This window comes from Vicia villosa, linkage group LG2, assembly GCF_029867415.1.
Source record: "Vicia villosa cultivar HV-30 ecotype Madison, WI linkage group LG2, Vvil1.0, whole genome shotgun sequence".
Lineage (NCBI taxonomy): Eukaryota > Viridiplantae > Streptophyta > Magnoliopsida > Fabales > Fabaceae > Vicia > Vicia villosa.
The window spans coordinates 194,738,269-194,761,030 of record NC_081181.1 but is presented as its reverse complement, the minus strand read 5'-3'; the positions used below and the strand labels follow the sequence as shown (position 1 = coordinate 194,761,030).

Here is a 22,762-nt window from a genome sequence, read left to right as displayed (position 1 = left end):
ATTTCAAATAGAAGTCTTAACCACTTGGTCACAAGTCAATAGTTATTTATAATTTTCAGTCATAAATATATATTTTATTATTACAGTATTATAATTTTTTAATTATACATTCCTAATTGAGGCCTTATTTTTTTTGAGGCCCTGGGCTGTGGGCCTGCTTGCCCTGTCCCAAGGCTGTCCCTGAGCCTCACATACGCCCAATTTGATGGATGGAGTTGTCAAGGAGACACCATCATGCGATTAAAAACACCAACCTCAAACACAATAAAGGGTAAGCGAACATTTAGGGTTGAGAATAGATATTCATAGAGAGGGATGATGCAACTACTATACTCACTACATATTTTATCATCCTCAGTAGGGATGGTCAAACCCCAATGCGACAGTTCCCCTACTTTAAAAAAAGTTTTATTTATGTTTCTCCTTTTGGCAAAAACAGACATGATGGAAGAATATATAGAACCTTTCAATGGAGACGTTGGATTCTTCTGGTTTCCTTCTACATTCATATACTGACTTGAGGGTCAGAGTGTTAACCTTGCATGTACATCCCCTCTCCGCCACAACTTTTGCATCAACCAGTGGATCTTCCATGGACATAGATCTGACGCCCCAGAAGCGCTCACCCACCATGGACACTCAGGGACGCAACACACAGGATTCCTGCGCCCATTTTTTTTTTGTTTTTTACTACTTATTTTAATTCTTTCTCTTTTTCTTTAGCCATTAACTTTTTAATTAGTAACACAAAATTAATATTAGTTTTAACTTAACAAATAGTAAACTTAAGTTTTTTAATTAGTTAGGTTAGTTTTTTTATTTATTTAATTTGATTAATTATGTTAGTTTTAATTGAAAAACCAAAATTTTAAATTTTTTTCTTAGGTAAATGTTGTCCATTTTCATGAATTAGGGTTAGAATTTTATCACATTCTTTTTCACTTTATTTTTAGGCTAATTAATTTAATTTTAGGTTTATTAATTTTTAACCTCAATATTATTTTTAGGTTATAATTTATTTAGCCTTAATCTAATTTTAGGTTAACCTTTAAGATTTAGGGTTTATCACCACAAATACCTCCAACCTTTAATTTTCCCAATGCGCGACCTTCTCTTGTCATTTCATACTCTATGATTGGCACATGATTGTTTATTGAATTCTGTTATTTAATTTCTGCCATTTAAATTCTAGAAGGTGTATAGGCCGCTCATTCGATTTTTGATGTAATAGTAATTAGGGCTTTATTTTTCTGCCTTTATTTTCTGCCTCTCCCGTTTTGGTTCTCTAACCCCCTCCCCGAAGTCTTGTAGTAGTGTAGGACCTTTATTTTCTGCCTTTAATTTCCTACACTATATATATAACTGTTAGAAATTAATAGGATTGTATGGCAAGACTAAAAACAACCTAGAATAACCCTAATTTTCAGGATTAAATTAATCAATCACTTTTTGTTTCACACACTCACCTTTAAAGTAATCTCTCTTATGTTGCCTTTCGATTAAATAGTCAAGTCCCTTGGATGTAGGGATACCTCAGCCAGCTGCTTACGAACAAAAATCATCAAAAAGATCATAGTCCCTTCGATGTTGCATACGATATAAATGATCTTGTCCCTCGATTAAATGATGATAGTCCTTTCGATTGCTAAGGTATCCTTACTTGTTGCCTTTATGACTATTCTCATCAATTCATAGGACTTCCTACCCTCCTTATCGTATGGATATCCCTATGGCAATACGATGACCCTCGATGTCCCTTTACATCCAATGAAAGGTGTTGTGAAAAACACTGTCAAGAACAAAGTATAATAGGGAATTAGGGAAGATGAGAAGAACACAAGAATTGGTTATAACTGCTATTCTTTTACTTTCTCTTAAAACAAGATTACAAGTTTACCAGAATAACAAATAACCTCTCTCACCCTAAATTCGGAATTGCAGCTTAGCAATAATGAGATACTAGTATGCTATTTATAATAAAACCTAACATACTAACTAATGAGATTTTTCCACAAGGCTCATTACACAAGTCAACTTGATAAACAAACTAACTTAACAAATTAGGGTTTAAACACTAAAACCTAATTTAACATGCTAACGACCCTAGCATCTTCGACACAAGCATTTGAACAACCTTCGACTTCATGCTTAATCCTGTCGAACCAAGAAACTATCCTTCGACCATACTAGAGTTCGATCCAATATCTCACAAATCTCCACCTTGGATCTAACTCTACAACATTAAAGGAACAAACTAGCTTTCTTCATGCAGCTGTATCAACTGCATACAGTGGAAAAACTTGCAACTCTGCAATGTCTTCTCCGCTACCGTAAATTCTGCATTCATGGCTGCCTCTCCCTTCAACGCTTCCAAGAAACCCTGCTGAACCAGTAGGGCTTTCATCTTCAAGCGCCACAGACCGAAATCATTCACTCCGGTGAACTTTTCAATCTCATACTTTGTTGAAGGCATCTTCTCCACGCTCACCGCACCAATTTGTTGTGAAAAACAATGTCAAGAACAAAGTATAATAGGGAATTAGGGAAGATGAGAAGAACACAAGAATTGGTTATAACTGCTATTCTTTTACTTTCTCTCAAAACAAGATTACAAGTTTACAAGAATAAACAATAACCTCTCTCACCCTAAATTAGGATTTGCAGCTTAGCAATGATGAGAGACTAGTATGCTATTTATAATAAAACCTAACATACTAACTAATGGGCTTTTTCCACAAGGCTCATTACACAAGTCAACTTAATAAACAAGCTAACTTAACAAATTAGAGTTTAAACACTAAAACCTAATTTAACATGCTAACGACCCTAGAATCTTCGACACAAGCATGTGAACAACCTTCGACTTCATGCTTAATCCTGTCGAACCAAGAAACTATCCTTCAACCATACTAGAGTTCGATCCAATATCTCATAAATCTCCACCTTGGATCTAACTCTACAACATCAAAGGAACAAACTAGCTTTCTTCATGCAGCTTTATCAACTGCATACAGTGGAAAAACTTGCAACTCTGCAATGTCTTCTCCGTTACCGTCAATTCTGCATTCATGGCTGCCTCTCCCTTCAACGCTTCCAAGCAACCCTGTTGAACCAGTAGGGCTTTCATCTTCAAGCGCCACAGACCGAAATCATTCACTCCGGTGAAATTTTCAATCTCATACTTTGTTGAAGGCATCTTCTCCACGCTCACCGCACCAATTTGTTGTGAAAAACAATGTCAAGAACAAAGTATAATAGGGAATTAGGGAAGATGAGAAGAATACCAGAATTGGTTATAACTGCTATTCTTTTACTTTCTCTTAAAACAAGATTACAAGTTTACAAGAATAAAAAATAACCTCTCTCACCATAAATTAGGATTTGCAGGTTAACAATGATGAGAGACTAGTATGCTATTTATAATAAAACCTAACATACTAACTAATGGGCTTTTTCCACGAGGCTCATTACACAAGTCAACTTAATAAACAAGCTAACTTAACAAATTAGGGTTTAAACACTAAAACCTAATTTAACATGCTAACGACCCTAGCATCTTCGACACAAGCATGTGAACAACCTTCGGCTTCATGCTTAATCCTGTTGAACCAAGAAACTATCCTTCGACCATACTAGAGTTCGATCCAATATCTCACAAATCTCAACTTTGGATCTAACTCTACAACATCAAAGGAACAAACTAGCTTTCTTCATGCAGCTTTATCAACTGCATACAGTGGAAAAACTTGCAACTCTGCAATGTCTTCTCCGCAACCGTCAATTCTGCATTCATGGCTGCCTCTCCCTTCAACGCTTCCAAGCAACCCTGCTGAACCAGGAGGGCTTTCATCTTCAAGCGCCACAGACCGAAATCATTCACCCCGGTGAACTTTTCAATCTCATACTTTGTTGAAGGCATCTTCTCCACGCTCACCGCACCAATTTGTTGTGAAAAACAATGTCAAGAACAAAGTATAATAGGGAATTAGGGAAGATGAGAAGAACACAAGAATTGGTTATAACTGCTATTCTTTTACTTTCTCTCAAAACAAGATTACAAGTTTACAAGAATAAAAAATAACCTCTCTCACCCTAAATTAGGATTTGCAGCTTAGCAATGATGAGAGACTAGTATGCTATTTATAATAAAACCTAACATACTAACTAATGGGCTTTTTCCACAAGGCTCATTACACAAGTCAACTTAATAAACAAGCTAACTTAACAAATTAGGGTTTAAACACTAAAACCTAATTTAACATGCTAACGACCCTAGCATCTTCGACACAAGCATGTGAACAACCTTCGACTTCATGCTTAATCCTGTCGAACCAAGAAACTATCCTTCGACCATACTAGAGTTCGATCCAATATCTCACAAATCTCCACCTTGGATCTAACTCTACAACATCAAAGGAACAAACTAGCTTTCTTCATGCAGCTTTATCAACTGCATACAGTGGAAAAACTTGCAACTCTGCAATGTCTTCTCCGTTACCGTCAATTCTGCATTCATGGCTGCCTCTCCCTTCAACGCTTCCAAGCAACCCTGTTGAACCAGTAGGGCTTTCATCTTCAAGCGCCACAGACCGAAATCATTCACTCCGGTGAACTTTTCAATCTCATACTTTATTGAAGGCATCTTCTCCACGCTCACCGCACCAATTTGTTGTGAAAAACAATGTCAAGAACAAAGTATAATAGGGAATTAGGGAAGATGAGAAGAATACCAGAATTGGTTATAACTGCTATTCTTTTACTTTCTCTTAAAACAAGATTACAAGTTTACAAGAATAAAAAATAACCTCTCTCACCATAAATTAGGATTTGCAGCTTAACAATGATGAGAGACTAGTATGCTATTTATAATAAAACCTAACATACTAACTAATGGGCTTTTTCCACGAGGCTCATTACACAAGTCAACTTAATAAACAAGCTAACTTAACAAATTAGGGTTTAAACACTAAAACCTAATTTAACATGCTAACGACCCTAGCATCTTCGACACAAGCATGTGAACAACCTTCGACTTCATGCTTAATCCTGTCGAACCAAGAAACTATCCTTCGAGCATACTAGAGTTCGTTCTAATATCTCACAAAAGGACTTCCCACTAACTAATGGTGTGGATAGTCTCTTTCCCTTAAACGAAAGACTTTAAGAACAAGAAAGACATTAAACTTAGGGTAGGTAGTTCTTAAATTTCTTGCTCAATTCAAACAAATTCAAAATTGCTTTTCACACCTCCTTTTCAAAACATTTTCAAAGACGACACTTTGTATACATCCGTACGAAGATCATTACAAAGTTAAAGCTCTTTTTTCAAACTGTTTTACTAAACACACACCGCACTCCTTTCAAATATTTCAAACAAACAAAGTGAGCTAAGCAATTAAGAGCCCATGGATAACCATGGATACAAAGGATGCTCATACCTTCCCTTTGTATAACCTACCCCCGAACTCAAGTCTTTTTAAAAGGTCTTTCCTGTTCTTTTTGCCTTTCCTAATTAGATAAAATAAAAGTCGGTGGCGACTCTTGATATCCGCAACATTTTAAAAAGTCAGTTCTCCCACCGTTTTACAACGTCACAAATGGGTTTTATATGCTAAAGTGTATATTAATTTATAATTATTGTTGTAAAATGTTATTTCTCCATTAAAATATAATAAACGAAATTAGCTTATACCTCACTACGAAAATTAAATAAGATTGATTTTTTATTTTTTTAACGAATAGATATTCTAAAAAATTTTAAAATGTTACAAGAAAAACTTTACAAATATATCGTATTAGATTAAAATTGTTACAATTATAATTGTAATATCTTCCTGTTGAAATAGTGATTGAATCAAACAATAAAAACACAAAATTAAAATAATATTGTGTTTAAATATTATTAAAAATTATCAATAAAATATTATTAAGAGTAAAATCATTGGCTTAGATATATTTGTGTTCCTTTAACTTAGTTTCTAAATTTAGTTTGGTCCTAAGTTAAGTTGGTCCCTTCGCTATTTCAACATATAACCACCAAATTCCAAACTTAATAGCTACTATATTTCAACATTTAATTATTACCATAAAATAATAGTAATTAAATGTGACACAAGTTGAGACTAAGACTATTTACAATGGTTTCCAAATTCAACACCCTACTTTTTCACTTCTTATACTCCACATTATCTTCTCTCTCTTCCACCTAATAATTCAATACACATTCAACTTTTACTCACTACAATAGTTTTGTTTAATAAAATTCAACACCCTACCCCACTACTTTTATTTCATATTTTTATTTTCTTTTATATTTTTGTTTTATGATTATATATTAAAATTAATTATATATTAATATTATTATCAATTGAAATTATGAAAAATGATGAATTTTAATATTATTAATTATATATTAATATTATTATCAATTAAAATTATGAAAAAAGTGGAATTTTTTGGTGTGTCCAAATCAAATGAACCAAGTCTCTATTTATAGACAAAAAAAATGATGAATTTTGATGAAAATAAAAATAAATAAAAAATTTATTTACTATAAAATAAATGACATTAAATAATTATCATGAAATAAAAATATAAACACTCACAACAACCAATAATAATTTGCCAAAAATATTATGTGACCCCCACTAATTTCTCATTCAACATGTTGAATGTTTTCAACACTAAATAATCCACATCACTTTCAACATATGATTCAACACACCATTGTACCAATTCAACTATTGAAAAAAAATTCAACACCTCCATTCTAAATAGTCTAAGAAAAACAATAACACCGAAAAATACATGTTTAGAAATAGATGAGATAAAAAATACTTATTTTTTTTTTAACCAAGATCATAAATTCATAATATTATTAATAATATTATTAATTAATTAGATAGAGTTGGGTCAAGTACTCAATATAGATTCCAACATAGCCTTCTTTCTTCATTCTTACAAAACCCTATAACACGTTAGGTGTTTCGTGCTGTGGCTTCTGTTATTGAAAATTCAAACTTTTAAGATAAATAAAAAATCCAAACATTACCTAAATAAAGGTCAACAAATTTAAAAATATAAGATTAGAAACATACTTTTGTAAAAACCATGCAAACCAACATTAACAATATTCTCATATTTGCTTGGATTCGAGGTAGAAAATAAACTATATATCTTTAACATTTGACACTAATTGCATAAACATAAAAATGATTTCTGAAAGAAAGAATATAAGCCATAAAATATTAATTATATATCATGAAATAAACCCTAAAAGGACTTTGAGGAATTATGAATTTGAATTTGGAGAAATAGATGAAAGTCAAAACCCCTTAAAGCCAAAAATTCAAATGTATGTATACTGAACATGAAGCCTATATAAACATGAAGCATGAAGTTCTGGTATAAAACAATGCCTTCCCTATCCTCCAAACCATTCTTCAACACACGTCAAGCCATTTCATCTCGCAGATCCCCATTCCTCATCCTCACATTAATCTTATTCTCCGGAGTCATCGTTTTTCTCACATCGTTTAGAAAACTTAGCTGCCTTAACAAAAACCCTATATCTAATCGCGTGCTATGGGATCACGGCACCGTGCTCACTGGTGGCCAAAATGTGGTTGCTGATAATAGGCATAAGGTAATGGCCTTTGTGGGAATTCATACTGGGTTTAGCTCTGTTGGTAGACGTCAATCTTTGAGGAAGACTTGGTTTCCTTCAGATCCTGATGGACATAAACGGTACTACTTTTCCTAATTTTCAAGTTTTCAGATTTGTATATTTGATGTACTTTTGTTACTGATGCAATTTTGAGTCTCAAAATGATGTAACTTAATGATGCTCATCTTGCAGCTTGGAAGAAGCCACTGGTATGGCTTTTAGGTTTATTATTGGTAGAACAAATGATAAGTCGAAGATGTCTGCGCTTAAGCGAGAAATAGCTGAATACGATGATTTCATTCAATTGGATATTGAAGATGAATACAGCAAGCTCACATACAAAACGTGTGTTCTGAGAATTAGTAAACTGGTGAGCTTTATGTCCGTAATGTATGGCTAAGCTGAATATGATAATTTGTTACAGGTTGGCTTTCTTTAAAGTTTCTTATGCTCTTTTCGAAGCCGAATTTTATGTCAAAGTTGATGATGACATATATATAAGGCCAGGTGAAATATCTTTTAGGTTTTAACCAAGTTTTAATATATATGGTGATTACCTTTTCTTCAAAGGCCAATAATTAAGATTTTAGCAATCTTTATTGTTAGATCGTCTTTCATTACTACTTGCTAAAGAGAGGTCTCATTTACAAACGTACATTGGATGCATGAAAAAGGGGGATGTTTTCACCGATCCAGAACACAGATGGTTAGTTTTATCTAGATTGACTAAATTCATTTCTTACCCTTTAATTGTGAACTTACTTTTGAGATAACTTGTCACTCAAGACATTAAACATAAAAAGAAGAATAGATGAAATTAGAGTGGGATAGAATGAAATTAAGGCGAAGGGAATGTTTATTGAAATGATTTAAATGAGTTACAAAGGACTGAGAGTGAATATATATATATATATATATATATATATATATATATATATATATATATATATATATATATATATATATATATATATATATATATGGGGACGTATCAAATGAGAACTTTGGCTATAATGAGAATACTTGGTTATTATGAGAAATGAGAATAATGAATCATGACCATTACATTTTGATTTTGTTGATTTTAATGGACTGTATTGGTTTCTCTTTCTATGTTGATTTAAAATAAATATTAAAGATCCTAGAAAGAGAAACCAATTCAGTCCATTAAAACCAACAAAATCAAAATTTAATGGTCGTGATTTATTGTTCTCATTTCTCATAATAACCAAGTGTTCTCACTTGAGTCATCCCCTATATATATATAAAAGGGACGACTCAAGTGAAAACACTTGTTAATGTGAGAAATGAGAACAATTAATCTTAACCATTAAATTTTGATTTATGGAAATTAATGAACAAGATTGATTACTCTTTCCATAGTCTTCTTTATTAGTAATCTATATAATCTTCAAGAAAATTAATTCACATTTATATTTTAAGAAACAAAATATATATATATATATATATATATATATATATATATATATATATATATATATATATTCATAATCAAAATGATACAAGGTGTCAAATTTATCACTATGACATTTTTCGATAATTCCTTCAAAAAAAATTTTAGGGTTAATACCTATTTTCACCCCTGCCATATGGGGTGTATTTGAAAAACCCCCCTGCGAAAAAAAAAGTTGCAATTATTACCTTAACAAATTTTAAAAGTTTCAATTTGAACCTTTAGCCAGCCACATCATCCAAAAATCTGACGTGGCAACTTTTTTTTAATTTATTATTATTATTTTAATTATGTGGCTGGCTTATGTGGCATTCTTTTTATTTTTAATTTCATTTTATTCCACATGGCATTGTTATTATTATTATATTGTTTAGTTTTAAAATGTTAAATATCAAACATTAAAAAACTGGTCCCATGAGGGATCGAACCCAAGAACCATATCATCCATCGCAAACACTTAACCACTGGGCTACAACTTGTTTTATGTTTCAAAGCTCCCTTAAAAACTATATACTAACTATTCTTTTCGTTATTAAAAATAATACTTAATGTTTACATTATTAATTAATATTAATATTATTAGTTAATAATTATTAGTTATTAGTTAATATTTATGAGTTAATGTTAATGTTATTAAATAATATTAGTTAAATTATAAAATAATAATTAATATTTATTTTACTGTTTAACATAATTAAATTATAAAATATAAACTAAAATAACTAATTTTAATTAATATTAGTTTATATTAATTTAATTTAGTTTAATTTAATTTATATTTTATAATTAATACTATTTTAGTTTATATTTTACGGTTAACATTATTAATTAATATATGTTTATATTAATTTAATTTAGTTTATATTTTCTAATTAATATTAGATTAAATCAATTTAACATTTATGTTTAATTTAATTTATTTTTATTAAATTATTTAATATTATTTTAATATTAACGCTATATTTAAGTTAATTAATTTAATTTAAATAATTTATATTAATATTTATATTTAATTTAATTTACTATTAACGTCATTAATTAATATTATTTTATATTAATTTAATTTAGTTTATAATTTAATTAACTTTAACAGTAAAATAAATATTAATTATTATTTTATAATTTAGTAATATTAATTAATAATATTAACTATTAATTATTAACTAATAATATTAATATTAAATAATAATGAAAATAGTAATTAAACTAAAATTAATAATGAAACGTTAACAACAACTATTATAAAATAGCTAAGTTAACTCCATAGCATAATGTGGTGCCCAGCTGAGTGGTAATGTGTTGGACGTATCTTGATTTGGTTTCTGGGTTCGATCCCTCATGGGACCAGTTTTTAAGGTTTGATATTTAACATTTTAAAACTAAACAATATAATAATAATAAAAATGCCATGTGGAATAAAATGAAATTAAAAATAAAAAGAATGCCACATAAGCCAGCCACATAATTAAAATAATAATAATAAATTAAAAAAAAAGTTGCCACGTCAGATTTTTGGATGATGTGGCTGGCTAAAGGTTCAAATTGAAACTTTTAAAATTTGTTAAGGTAATAATTGCAACTTTTTTTTCCCCAGGGGGGTTTTTCAAATACACCCCATATGGCAGGGGTGAAAATAGGTATTAACCCAAAATTTTATAATAAAATCAACTGTTTGATTGAAATCTACAAATTTCCACATCAATCAGTAATCATTTGATATATCAATTAGATGCATAAAAACTAATGACTTACAAAACTTCATCAAAACGGTTAATTTTGATTCATCTCATTGACATGTCAAATGATTATTGTTATAAAATTTTGTAAATATAATCTATAAGATAATAGCTTCCAATCCAACTGTTGATTTTGTTATATAACTATCTCGAAAATAGTTATCGTATGTGACATAATAATAAATTTGACATTTCGGTGTCATTTAATCCTAGCTTATATATATATATATATATATATATATATATATATATATATATATATATATATATATATATATATATATATATATATATATATATATATATATATATATATATATATATATATATGGAAAAGCTAACATGTGCCCTTGGGGCACATGTTAATGAGATATTTATAGAATTTTTTTTTGAAACACGTGCATTTAATATATCGAAATTTTTAATATGACTTTATTGTATTTAATTACATTTAACTTTTTTTATTTATAGTATCCTTAACATGTGCCCTAAGGGCACATGTTAGCATGACCCATATATATATATATATATATATATATATATATATATATATATATATATATATATATATATATATATATATATATATATATATATATATATCAAAGAACCAAAACTAATTAACTTTTCAAACTGTCACGTTGTGATAGTTTATTTGTGTTGCAAGTCACTTTCTTGCAACACAATCAAACTGTTACTACGCCGTTCAAGGGCTTTAAAAGCGCTTTTATTGGCCTTTAACAGCGCTTTAAAGCGCTGCCAAAGCCAGCGCTGCTATAGGCTACGAAAGCGCTTTTAAAAGCGCTCTGGTAGGCCCCCCCTATAAGAGCGCTTTTATGGAAAAAGCGCTCTTGTAGGCCCCCCTTTAAGAGCTCTTTTCAGGAAAAAGCGCTCTGGTAGGCACCCCTATAAGAGCGCTTTTTTCAAAAGCGCTTTCGTATGTTGCGTTTTTTTTTTTTATGCTTTTTATTATTTCTAAACCTGCACTTTTTGGCAGCAATATTTTAGAACCTGTAATTTACTATTTTTTGGCAGTATTTTTTCATGAACCTATAATTTATCATTTCAAATCGATATATACCATTATAATCGATATCGATTATATACAAAAAAAGTATTATATTACATACCATTAATGTAAATCAAAATACATATATACATATTTCTAAACCAAAACAACTAAACCAATTCACATGTTTCTAAACCAAAACAACTAAATGGGAAACAACTTCCGAGTTCTTATGCAACCAATGTACGCTTCCTGTATTATCTGGAGCTATGTTGTATTGATGCTTTAGTGGAGAACCAGTAGTCACCTGAGCTATGTTGTATTGTGTCACAGAATATGAATCAAATAACTGTACCCCGAACGATCCTGCCACAGAAGACGACTTCGGGGTACATTACTTGATTCATATTCTGTGGAACATAATCGGAAGGAGCACATTGTGTTCTATCCTTTACCAATCCATCCACTGTTTGAAGCTCAACCTACAATAGAAAAACATGATTATTTACACAACATTCACATTAAACTTAGAAGTAAACTTTGAAGCTCAACCTACAATAGAAAAACGTAATTAGTGTTGGAGCTAAAGGTGCAGAACCTTTGCCTTGCAACTGTGAAAAAAAAACTATAGAGCATGAATATGTGAAAGTGCTAGAATATGTGAAACTACATTGATATTTTAAAATAGTCCTTGACATTCATAATGACAAATCTACAATGACTAATTTGATTGAGAATATTCAAACCGGGGTTTTGTTAACCGCAAATAGAATCCAACCAACCGGGGTTTTGTTAACCGCAAATAGAATCTGCCCTAACTCAGATTTTAATTCCGAAAAGAATTCCTCGTTTAATCTGCATAACAAAACACTCCATCACAACAGAATACAAGTACAATACAAATCACATTCACTCAGAAAAGTACTACGATACGAACCGAGGTCTCATTCTGGCAATCTCAAATTCAAAATCCTGAGCTTCATTGTCAAGTAAGTATTCAATCAGCTCTTTTGGAGTTTCAGGAACTTTACGTGACTGAGCAAATAAAAGGCCAAACACTAAAATAATTGAGTATGAACCATTATACCAAAACAACAAATTATGAGAAGCAAAAGCTGAGCCAACATCACAAAAACCCTAAAAAAATTTCAAACATCATCATCATCCAAATACACAAAACCTTCAGAAATCGTTTGAAGAAAAAAAGAAAGAACATTGTTCATCATATTCATCAAGCATCAAACCTAGAAAAAACCCAGAAATTGTTGAAAGGGAAGAAGAGAGACTCAACGAACAAAAAACCAGAAAGATCTCACCGTAAAATCATCATCATCTGCTTCTGAAATCGCGTCACCATCACCAAAACCCAACAACATCATCTCCACGAAATCGGAGAAAGCTTCGAATCAGAGAGAACAATGCTTCAAAGTAACTGTAAAATTAAACACACACGCACGATGCAGTTAAATACAAATATCATAAAAGTGAAGGAACTATATGCAATCTGTAGCACAAACTACTATGATTTTAGAAGTAGAAACCATAGACTTCAAAGTAACTATAAAGTACACTTCAAAGTAACTGTAAAATTAAACACACACGATGCAGTTAATTAAATACACCACCACTAACACAATATATTTTCATACTAACAAACTCTATTTATCAGAACCACTTTTAACTAACTCTAATAGCTCATTTATTTTTACTTATTCACATGGCATAAGTGAACTAGCATTTGGGAATGGCATAATGAAATCACATGCATACATTTCCATACATAAAACAAGTTAATAAAATGCAGAATTTGATTCACACCAAACACATGTAACTTTATTCATTTATGATTCACCATTACATGATCACTACTACATATCCATCCATGGCATTAGCATCCACACAATTTGCATAGTTTTATATCACAATTGAAAGCAAGATAAAACAAATTTGAATTGAAAAAACAAATGAATTCATTAACATTCATATTTAATATGTATGTACATGGCCATAAAGAATTACTAAGCATCTCACATGGTGCACACAATTTCCACCCTTGGAATCCCATTAAATCCGCTCAATCCTCACTCACATATGCCACAGACCCTAATATACAAACAAAGCAAAACAGGGCCGGGTTTGAAACCTCACACTCTCATCCTTGTTACCTCACTTTCATCTTCAACCTCACATTTCCAGAATTAGGGTTTCAAGAAACAACAAAATAGTGAAAGATGATAGAAGATTTACCTGCAAACGAAGCAGAAGAACGAAGCTGAAGAACGAAGCTGTGAACGAAGCAGAAGAACGAACGGCGACGGCGGCGGCGGTTGGCAAGAAGAACGATGACGGCTGTGTGGAGGTTGGCGGCGACGGTACTGGGTTTGTGAAGAGAAACAGTGAAGAAACAATGAAGAATGAAATACAGAACGCGCGTTTGTTTTAATTTGTTTTAAAAAATTTAATTTTAAAATGAGCTACTAAAGCGCTTTTCAAAAGCGCTTTCATAGGTATACCTATACCGGCGCTTTTTCTCTAAAAGCGCTTTCGTACCATATACCTAATTTTCCCTATACCAGCGCTTTTGGAAAGCGCTCTCGTATCCATCCTTTACCAGCGCTTTTTAGAAAGCGCTCTGGTACCCCCCCCCCTTTACCAGCGCTTTCTATAAAGCGCTCTCGTAGCCCCCCCCCCCCCTTTACCAGCGCTTTTTAGAAAGCGCTCTCGTACCCCCCCCTTGCCAGCGCTTTTTTCCCTTGTTTTTTATTTTTGTTTTTTGCGCAACCTATAGCAGCGCTTTTCCCAAAAGCGCTTTCGTAGATGCGCTGCTAAAGGACAAATTTGTTGTAGTGTGTTATTATAATTGAATTACATTGTCAATAGTCCTCCTAATTCACATCAACTAATATTATCATTTTCATTAATATTTTGAGACCTTTAAACCTTAGTTTTTATAATTGTTTGGTTAGAACATCTGCAAGTTGTAGTTGAGTTTTGCAATATTCACTCTTCAAACTTCTCCTTACCAACTCGGTCTCTTAGAAAATGATGTCTTTTTTTTATGTTCTTACTCCTACCATGGCTCATTGGATGATTTTCCAATTCAATTGTAATTTTGTTGTAAATGAACAACTTGATCTTCACATCCACACAAACATTCAACCATTCATATATCATTCCAATGAGTCACAATTCCATAGGCGTATCTCTATTCTGGATAGTGATCTGGTTTGCATATGTTCTAAATTTTCACCTAGAATCATATCTTCACAATGATTTTATCCTTTTTTTGTTCAGAGGTGTTAGTGAATCAATTTCTTTTAATTCTAATTTAACAGTTTTGCGTTGAGTGTTTTAAAAAAAATTACTTCAAACTTCTTTCGTTCAGTGTTTGATTATCCAGACGTCAAATCTGCAGACTTATAAACTAACTTTGACTTTTCAGATTCAAGCTTATCATCAATTTTAGAAAGAATTGGTTGATCATGTGAATTTCAATGTTATACACTTTTGTAGCTTTTTGACCTTTCAAAAGTATTTTAACATGATACATTACAAAACTTTCATAATCAAACTTGTTAGTGTTAAATATAAAATAGATATATAAGAAGTGAAGGGAAAGGAACAATTACGTTATAGTTCACGTGCTGATGATTTTTTTCTTTTCTGATTTCTCTTTAGAGCCACCAGAGCCACGAGGCTCAAGACCACATCTTGGCACATATGCCTTCCTTCCATTATGTGTTGAGAGCATCCATATTCCAAGTTTCAAGATTAGTGTCTCAACTTGACTGTTAAAGATATCTATAACATAAACTATTTTATCTTTTGGTACACATATCTTTTTGGGTCCTCTTCTGTTAGTTTTCCTAAGGGTTTTTCTAACCCATGGTTTTTGTGCACAATACATATCATGAGTATGTCCATATGTGAAATGGAAGTTCAGAGCCTTTGATTTATTTGCCTTAAGTTTAGAGTTAGGTTTGACTCTATACTTCTTAGCTGACACATAACTAATATCTCTTTTCCTTTTCTACTCACTCTATAGATCATGGAAGCCATTTTGCTTTTGTCTATGTTTTGTGCAATAAATCTTTGAAAATATATGTCATATTTCTCAATGACAGATTCAGAGTTTATAGGAGCATTTGAAAGAACTTCTTTTTCAAAGACTATACTCTTGCTTGTTAAGGAAGAGTTTTCTTTCTCAAGAAAGCAAATATTTCTTTCAAAATAGGTATTTCCTTCAGTTTCTCACTATGAAGTTCAGATTCAGCTACATGAATATGTTTCAGATTCTTGTACCTTATACGAATCCTCTAATAATTTTCAAGAATTTTACTCATACATGATTCTAACACAAAACGGGTTAAGTTAGAGAATACCTCTTCAGAGTATGATTTTGATTCTGATTGAGAGTTACATGCTTTTGCACTTCCCATCAGCACCATATTTGCTTTCCCTTCTTCAGAATCATCTTCGGAAGAATCATAGTCGTCCCACGTTGCCATCAGAACCTTCTTCTTATCTTTGAAGAACTTCTTCTTTGGCTTCTGATTCATTAACCAGGGACATTCATTCCTGTAATGGCCTGACTTGTTGCATTCAAAGCATACAACTTCTTTGACATCTCATACTTCTTATGCCCAGAGGTTGACTCAAAACATTCACCTGATCTTTTGTAGCCTCTGAACTTCTTTTGTATTTGCTTCCAAAGTTGGTTACCTCTTCTGGACAGCAAAGTCACCTCATCCTCTTCATCAGAATCTTCTTGAGATTCTTCTTCTTCTTCTTCTTCTTCTTCTTCTGCTTGAGGAGCACTAGTCTTTGCAGACTTGCTTTTAGACTTCAAGGCCACTGACTTTCCTTTTTTCGGAGGCTCATCTTCAGCTCTATGTCATGACTTCTAAGAGAAATTATTAGTTCTTCTAGAGTTGTACTATTAAGATCTTTATACATCTTCAGTGTTGTCATAGTGGGCCTCCATCGCACTCATATTATTTATGAAATTCAAATTACAAAAAAAATTGTTTAATTGAAAGTACATGAAGGAAAGCTGCTGAATTTAAAGTTTGCAAAGAAAAAAAAGGAAATAAGCAAAGATTCAAGTGGATTATTCTTCATTAAAATCATGTTAGAATAATAGGTCATCTGGTAGTTTGGATTGGTTAAGGATGAAGTGGCATACTATGAAGTCGATTTTGTCGTTGGTTACAACTATTTTTCCGCTTATGATTTTCAAGAAATCTTTGGTTTTAAGTATTTATGGAGAATTGTCTAAGCTTTCTATCTCTAAAGATATTTCATGACTTTTGAGTTTCTGTTTCTTCTCATTTAATGGTGCTTTTTCCGTGATCTTTCTATTTATCAACTCGAACTTCATTAAAGGTAAGACAGAACTACCTATTGTACATGTAGCTGTTTCTTCCTTGAACACTTCATCTCCAAAGTCGTATGATGTTTCTTCTAGAATCTTTGTGACTAGATTTCCATATGAAATGTGTGATCTCCTTTATTTCTCTCAATCATGTATTCAATTACTTATTGTTTCCCGTTTACCTTAACTTTATTTTCTATCAACCATATTATTTCTACATAAACTTGGGTTAAGAGACTGAATCTACATAAACTCGGGTTAAGAGACTGAAATTCCTTCTTATGGGTAAAAGGATGTGATTGATGACATAATGAATAAATCGAAATTTAGGGTTGAATACATCAACCATATCTCTTTTTTTGTTCACAAATAATTATATTTTAATGAATAATTTTATATTAAAAAGAATTTAAAGAAAAATAGAAAATTTAACCATTTTAAAAGACAATATTTTGAAATCAAGCATGGGTATAGGCTTCTTTTCCTTTTTGAGTAATGTAACCATTAAATCTTGCAGGTATGAGCCGCTATATAGTTTGACCGGAAAGGAGTATTTTTTATATGCTTATGGTGCTATATATGCTCTTTCTACTGATATTGTATCAAACTTGGTTGCTTTTAGGAATAACAGGTAAGCTTTTCTTTGCCCTCATAACTTGAAGGAAGAAGATTTTACAACTATTTTTTTTTAGAGATATTACATCTTTTTTAATGTGTAAATTCATCGGCACATATATATATATATATATATATATATATATATATATATAATTTACATTCATTTTAGTAAAAAATATATATTACACCCAATTTAACTTATAACAGGTGTAAAATTATAAGTTAAATATTCTTTTAACTTGACACTCATTTTTTAAATAAAAGGTGTCTAGTTACCTAGGAAAAACGGACTCTGACACGGACACCGCGACACAACACGAGACTGACACTTCGACATCGATTATATCAAAAACTTAGGACACCGACACCACTATATATATTATAATATTTAAACTTTATTTATCTATTTATTATTAAAAAAAATTAAAAAATTATAATGAAAATTAATATCTTTAATTTTTCATTGATAATATTGTTTCAATACATGTCCAAAAGGTGTGTAAGGTATAATGAAAATTATTTTTTTTAAAATAATTTGTCTGAATTGTTCGACACGTGTTATATGAATGTCCTGAGGTCCTGAGTTCGAAGGAGCCCGGGGCCAACTTTCGGAGGCTACGTGGGGGAGCTTAAAAAACTCCTCTCGGGTGGATTAGTCGGCACGGAAGGAAGGATACCACTCTATTAAAAAAAATATGAATGTCACACGAGTGTCCGGCACCGATTTAAAGAGTATCGAAATAATGAAAAAGTCTATTTTTGAGAGATACTTCTCTGACTTTTCTAACACTTATCTAACTTTACCGACACGTGTTATACGAGTGTCATATGCAAGTGTCAGACACTGATACGTGTCAGACACGGTGACACACCTACTCTTAGAGGTGTCCGTGTTTCTAGTTACGAACTAATACCTAAATTTGTAATATGTCTTATTATGCATCTTCCATGTTCCTACAGTTGTGATACTAAATCTTGCATCTTTTTATAAAAACAGTTTTCGGATGTTCAGCAATGAGGATGTTACCCTTGGAGCTTGGATGCTTGCAATGAATGTAAATCACGAGGATGCTCGCGAACTTTGTGCTCCAGAGTGTACATTGACATCAATTGCTGTGTGGGATATTCCAAAGTGTTCAGGTTTGTATTTCTATTGCACTAAATGTTAATAATATATTGTTTAGGAGTTTACATATGACACTAATAAAGATGAATTGTTACAACACTGTAAATAAGGATAGGGAAATCAGGTACAAAAATAGTGTACAAATCAGAAACTTCAAATGAAATAAACTAGAAAGCCATATGGGTAATCATTATTGAGTGTTTTGCAATGCTTTGATTTATTTAGAGTAGTATATATCAAAGGTATTGTTCTATTTTGGAAATCAAATCAAATTGAAACAAGTCATTAATATTTTTAGAAAGTTTTTTTATCTTCTTCCTTAGTTTAGAATTTTTTTTCAGCATTTCCTTAATTTTTCTCTATTTTGGAAATCATTCAAAAAGTCTTTATTTTTCTTAGATAGTCTTTTTTATCTTTTTCTCTCTTATTTCGTTTTCTAATATAATGGGAAGGAAGGGGATTCGTTTTTTGGGGTGTTATTTTGATAATTGTTATTTATGATTAGATTATTTAACCAGCATTTAATGATTTTTGGTCAGACATATATATAATATACATGAAGTGTAAATTGAAGAAAATCTTGTTTTTGAATTATTTGGATGTTGTTTTTACCTACAGGTCTTTGTAATCCAGAACAAAGAATGTTGGAACTTCATCAAATGGACACCTGCATTCATAGTCCCACTATGGAATCTGATAAATAGTATATGTATTTGCTCTAGTATTCATGAAGCCAAGTAAGCTAAAAAAAATAGTTATCATAGGATTTTGGATTCATGGCTTCATTAGTGGAAATTATAAAAATCAATTGAATCTCTTGTTATTGATGAAATACGTTTTTATCGAAGAAAATAAATTTAAATATAATTGTGTAATAATGTGATATTTAAAGATGTTTAATTATGATGACTAATTGTGTGAAAAGGATTACTCGATTATAGTTTTAAAAAAAAAATTAATACAAGAGGGCTTAAGCCTTAAAGGAGAAAAAACTAAAGCACCACTATAAGTTGTATCGTTACTTTTGTCTTTGGTTTTAAGGAAGTCAAAAGTGACAAACGCAAATTGTATGAAAATATGTTGATTGTCAAAATAAATTTTCTCATATTTGACCAATTTAGTTAAAGAGGCTTAGAACACGACCAGTCTCACAGTAAAATCTATAGTCATCAATCTCGCTAGTGGTAAAATCCTAGTCAAGTCCACATGTGCATGTTTTTCTTCTACCCACTCTTTCACTGGAATATTTATTGGCCTAAGTGTCGATCTTCCCTCAGGTGAATTGGTCAAGAAAAATCACATTTTTTAGGTCATGAGTTGAGTATTTTTGAGTCCCAACACCATCACCTTCATTCTTTTGATAGAGAAGATAGAAAACAACATTGGAGCTTGCATATGGATGATCCGGAGTCGGATTTCTCATCAATCGGAGCTAACAACCCGTGAGATGTTTGGTTCTTCTTCATTCTTCTTTATGTATTTCTCTATTTGTTTGTAAGCTTACTCTGAACCTATGTATATTTGTTGATCATGGTGTTGTATAAAGCTTACTTTACAAATCAGCCTCTAATTACTCTCCACACTCTCTACCTAAGGGTCACCCACCCTTGTTTTCCCAAAACATCTCAATCATCTCACAAATAATAATTTAATGCACACGTAAAAGTATAATTAATTAATATAAATAATTTCTAGAAAAACGAGGTGTTACAAGATGTGTGACAATTATTCCACTATATCTTTAAGCCGTCAAAAACGTATGAAATACCTTTGAGAATTTTTTATTTTTGGGTAGAATAAAAATCATTTTTTGGCGCCCCCTATGTCATTAATGTATTAGAATAGCAATTATTATCCCAATTCAAACGTGTCGTGTTGTACAATATATTTTTGGTTTTCAAGGTGTTGTTTGAACTCTCTTTCGTTTCATCTGAACCTTCATTCGTTCACGTCTTTTACACTTCCTTTCCTCCACCATATCTAAATATCATCTCAACGATTCATTTTTCATATCATAACCTTTCAGCTGTGTTCTTAAAACTTCTCTGAAAAATTCTCTTCTCTCATAAAGTTTCTCCCATCTTCAGTTTCTCAAACCCTAACCTAATATGTCTTCTAGAATTTTCCTGGGCAATAAAAACTTCTTGTTTGTTCTAAATGAGAAATTTGTCGACTTTGATGATCTCAAAGATCAAGGGTTCAATCTTCAAGGAACTACTGCATGTAAATAATGGGTAAATTACTTTGACATGCTCTATGGTCCTATTTACCCTGCCCTTGTAAAAGATTTCTGGGTAAATGCTTTCATATGACATGATGCTGGGGAAATCCAGTCCAAAGTCCATGGCTTTCTCATCACCATTACCTCATAACTTATTTCTAAGGCAATCTAGTGTAAAGAAAATGGTGTTTACGTTAAGCAGTACAAAAGAGACAACCCTTTCATTGCTTTGATTCTCCGTTGTATCTATGACCGTTAGCTGAAACCTGGAAGTGCCCTTTCTCTTGTACCTATGGAAAAAAATGGCATTAGCTACTGGTGGTAAATTTTCTTCCAAGGGAAGAAAACCAGAAAGTGCTCACTCTTGATGACAATCATTTTATGTACTACATGCTAACAAGAGTGAAAGTTAACCTACCTCTCACCATCTTCAACTTCCTGAAGACAAAGATCATTGACTCTCGTGAGAAAATGTCTTTTTTCATTCATTATGGAAAAGTTCTTTCAGAACTTTTCTCTCAGAAAGGGATACTTAAGAAGGTTCAGAATGTGGGCTTAACTAATGCTCTTGTGACTAGTTGGGGCTTGAAGCTGAAATTCGCTGATAACTCTAAAGGTCAGAAGCGGAATTCCAAAAAGATTGAGTCAGGAGCTGGACCCTATGCTCGTTAGCCCTCTTCCTTTATACTACCCACAATCAATACAAAATCAAATATCCTTTATACTACCCACAATATCAGGAAAAGGATTGTATTATTGTACCAACATTATTTCCACTTGTCTCATCCTCTCACTCACTCTATGCTGCAAGCGCCACTCTCCATTGTATAATCAAGCACCTTCATGCAAGTTGTGATATAGAGGATATTACAAATCCACCTTTCAACATATCTATTCTTCATCTAGATAAAGAGGTCTTAGAAGTTTGAAAAAAGTGTGGAAGAACTAGGAACGAAAAATAGAGAAATAATATACAAAGAAGAACACCATTTTTAAAACGCTTTATCTCTTTTATTCTTTGTTTGTTAGAAAATTTCTTTTGTATTAAACTTGTGTATCAACTTTTTGAGAAGCAGCTTGTAAACACAATCTTCTTGTATTAACCTTTTGGTTATATTCCTTGAGAGACTAGAGTATAGTCAAAATTCTCAAGAAATCTTTGACATATTGTCATTGAGTTTGTAATCAAGTCTTTGATTAGTGGATTAAATCTTTATTGAGAGGGCAAAATCACCTTGGCGGGTGGACTAGGCTAACTTAATTAACCGTGAACCAGGATAAAAATATTTGTGTTCTTTAATTTTGTTGAATCGTAGTTGTTTGTGTTCTTGGGTATAGAAAAAGTTTTAATATAGAAACCCAATTCAACCCCATTTTTTGTGTTTCTTAAACCTTCAACCCATATTACTGTCTAGCTTTTACAAAAGTATAATAATTGTTTAATGAGACAACGTTTAAATAGTTTAAATAGATTAAAATTTATGGGTATGACTTTTCATTAAGTTTAATTGAATAAGTTTAAACAGATTAAAATTTAT

The 22,762-nt window shown here is 31.6% G+C and overlaps 1 protein-coding gene across 1 annotated transcript; it reads left to right on the top strand.

Moving 5' to 3' along the window:
• Positions 1-7,434: 7,434 nt before the first annotated feature.
• LOC131650996 (probable beta-1,3-galactosyltransferase 14) lies at positions 7,435-19,707 on the top strand. Its single transcript, XM_058920688.1, has 7 exons — positions 7,435-7,746; positions 7,859-8,011; positions 8,091-8,173; positions 8,273-8,372; positions 17,777-17,890; positions 18,875-19,017; positions 19,622-19,707. The coding sequence occupies exons 1-7, from the start codon at positions 7,649-7,651 to the stop codon at positions 19,705-19,707; spliced, it is 777 nt and encodes a 258-aa protein (XP_058776671.1). The 5' UTR covers positions 7,435-7,648.
• Positions 19,708-22,762: the final 3,055 nt, after the last annotated feature.

Bases quoted from the DNA above. Each gene is read 5' to 3' on its own strand.
- LOC131650996 (XM_058920688.1), top strand. From the start codon at position 7,649: ATGGCCTTTGTGGGAATTCATACTGGGTTTAGCTCTGTTGGTAGACGT. The intron at 8,012-8,090 runs GTGTGTTCTGAG...AATTTGTTACAG, and splicing joins AGCAAGCTCACATACAAAAC to GTTGGCTTTCTTTAAAGTTT. The intron at 19,018-19,621 runs GTTTGTATTTCT...TTTTACCTACAG, and splicing joins GGATATTCCAAAGTGTTCAG to GTCTTTGTAATCCAGAACAA.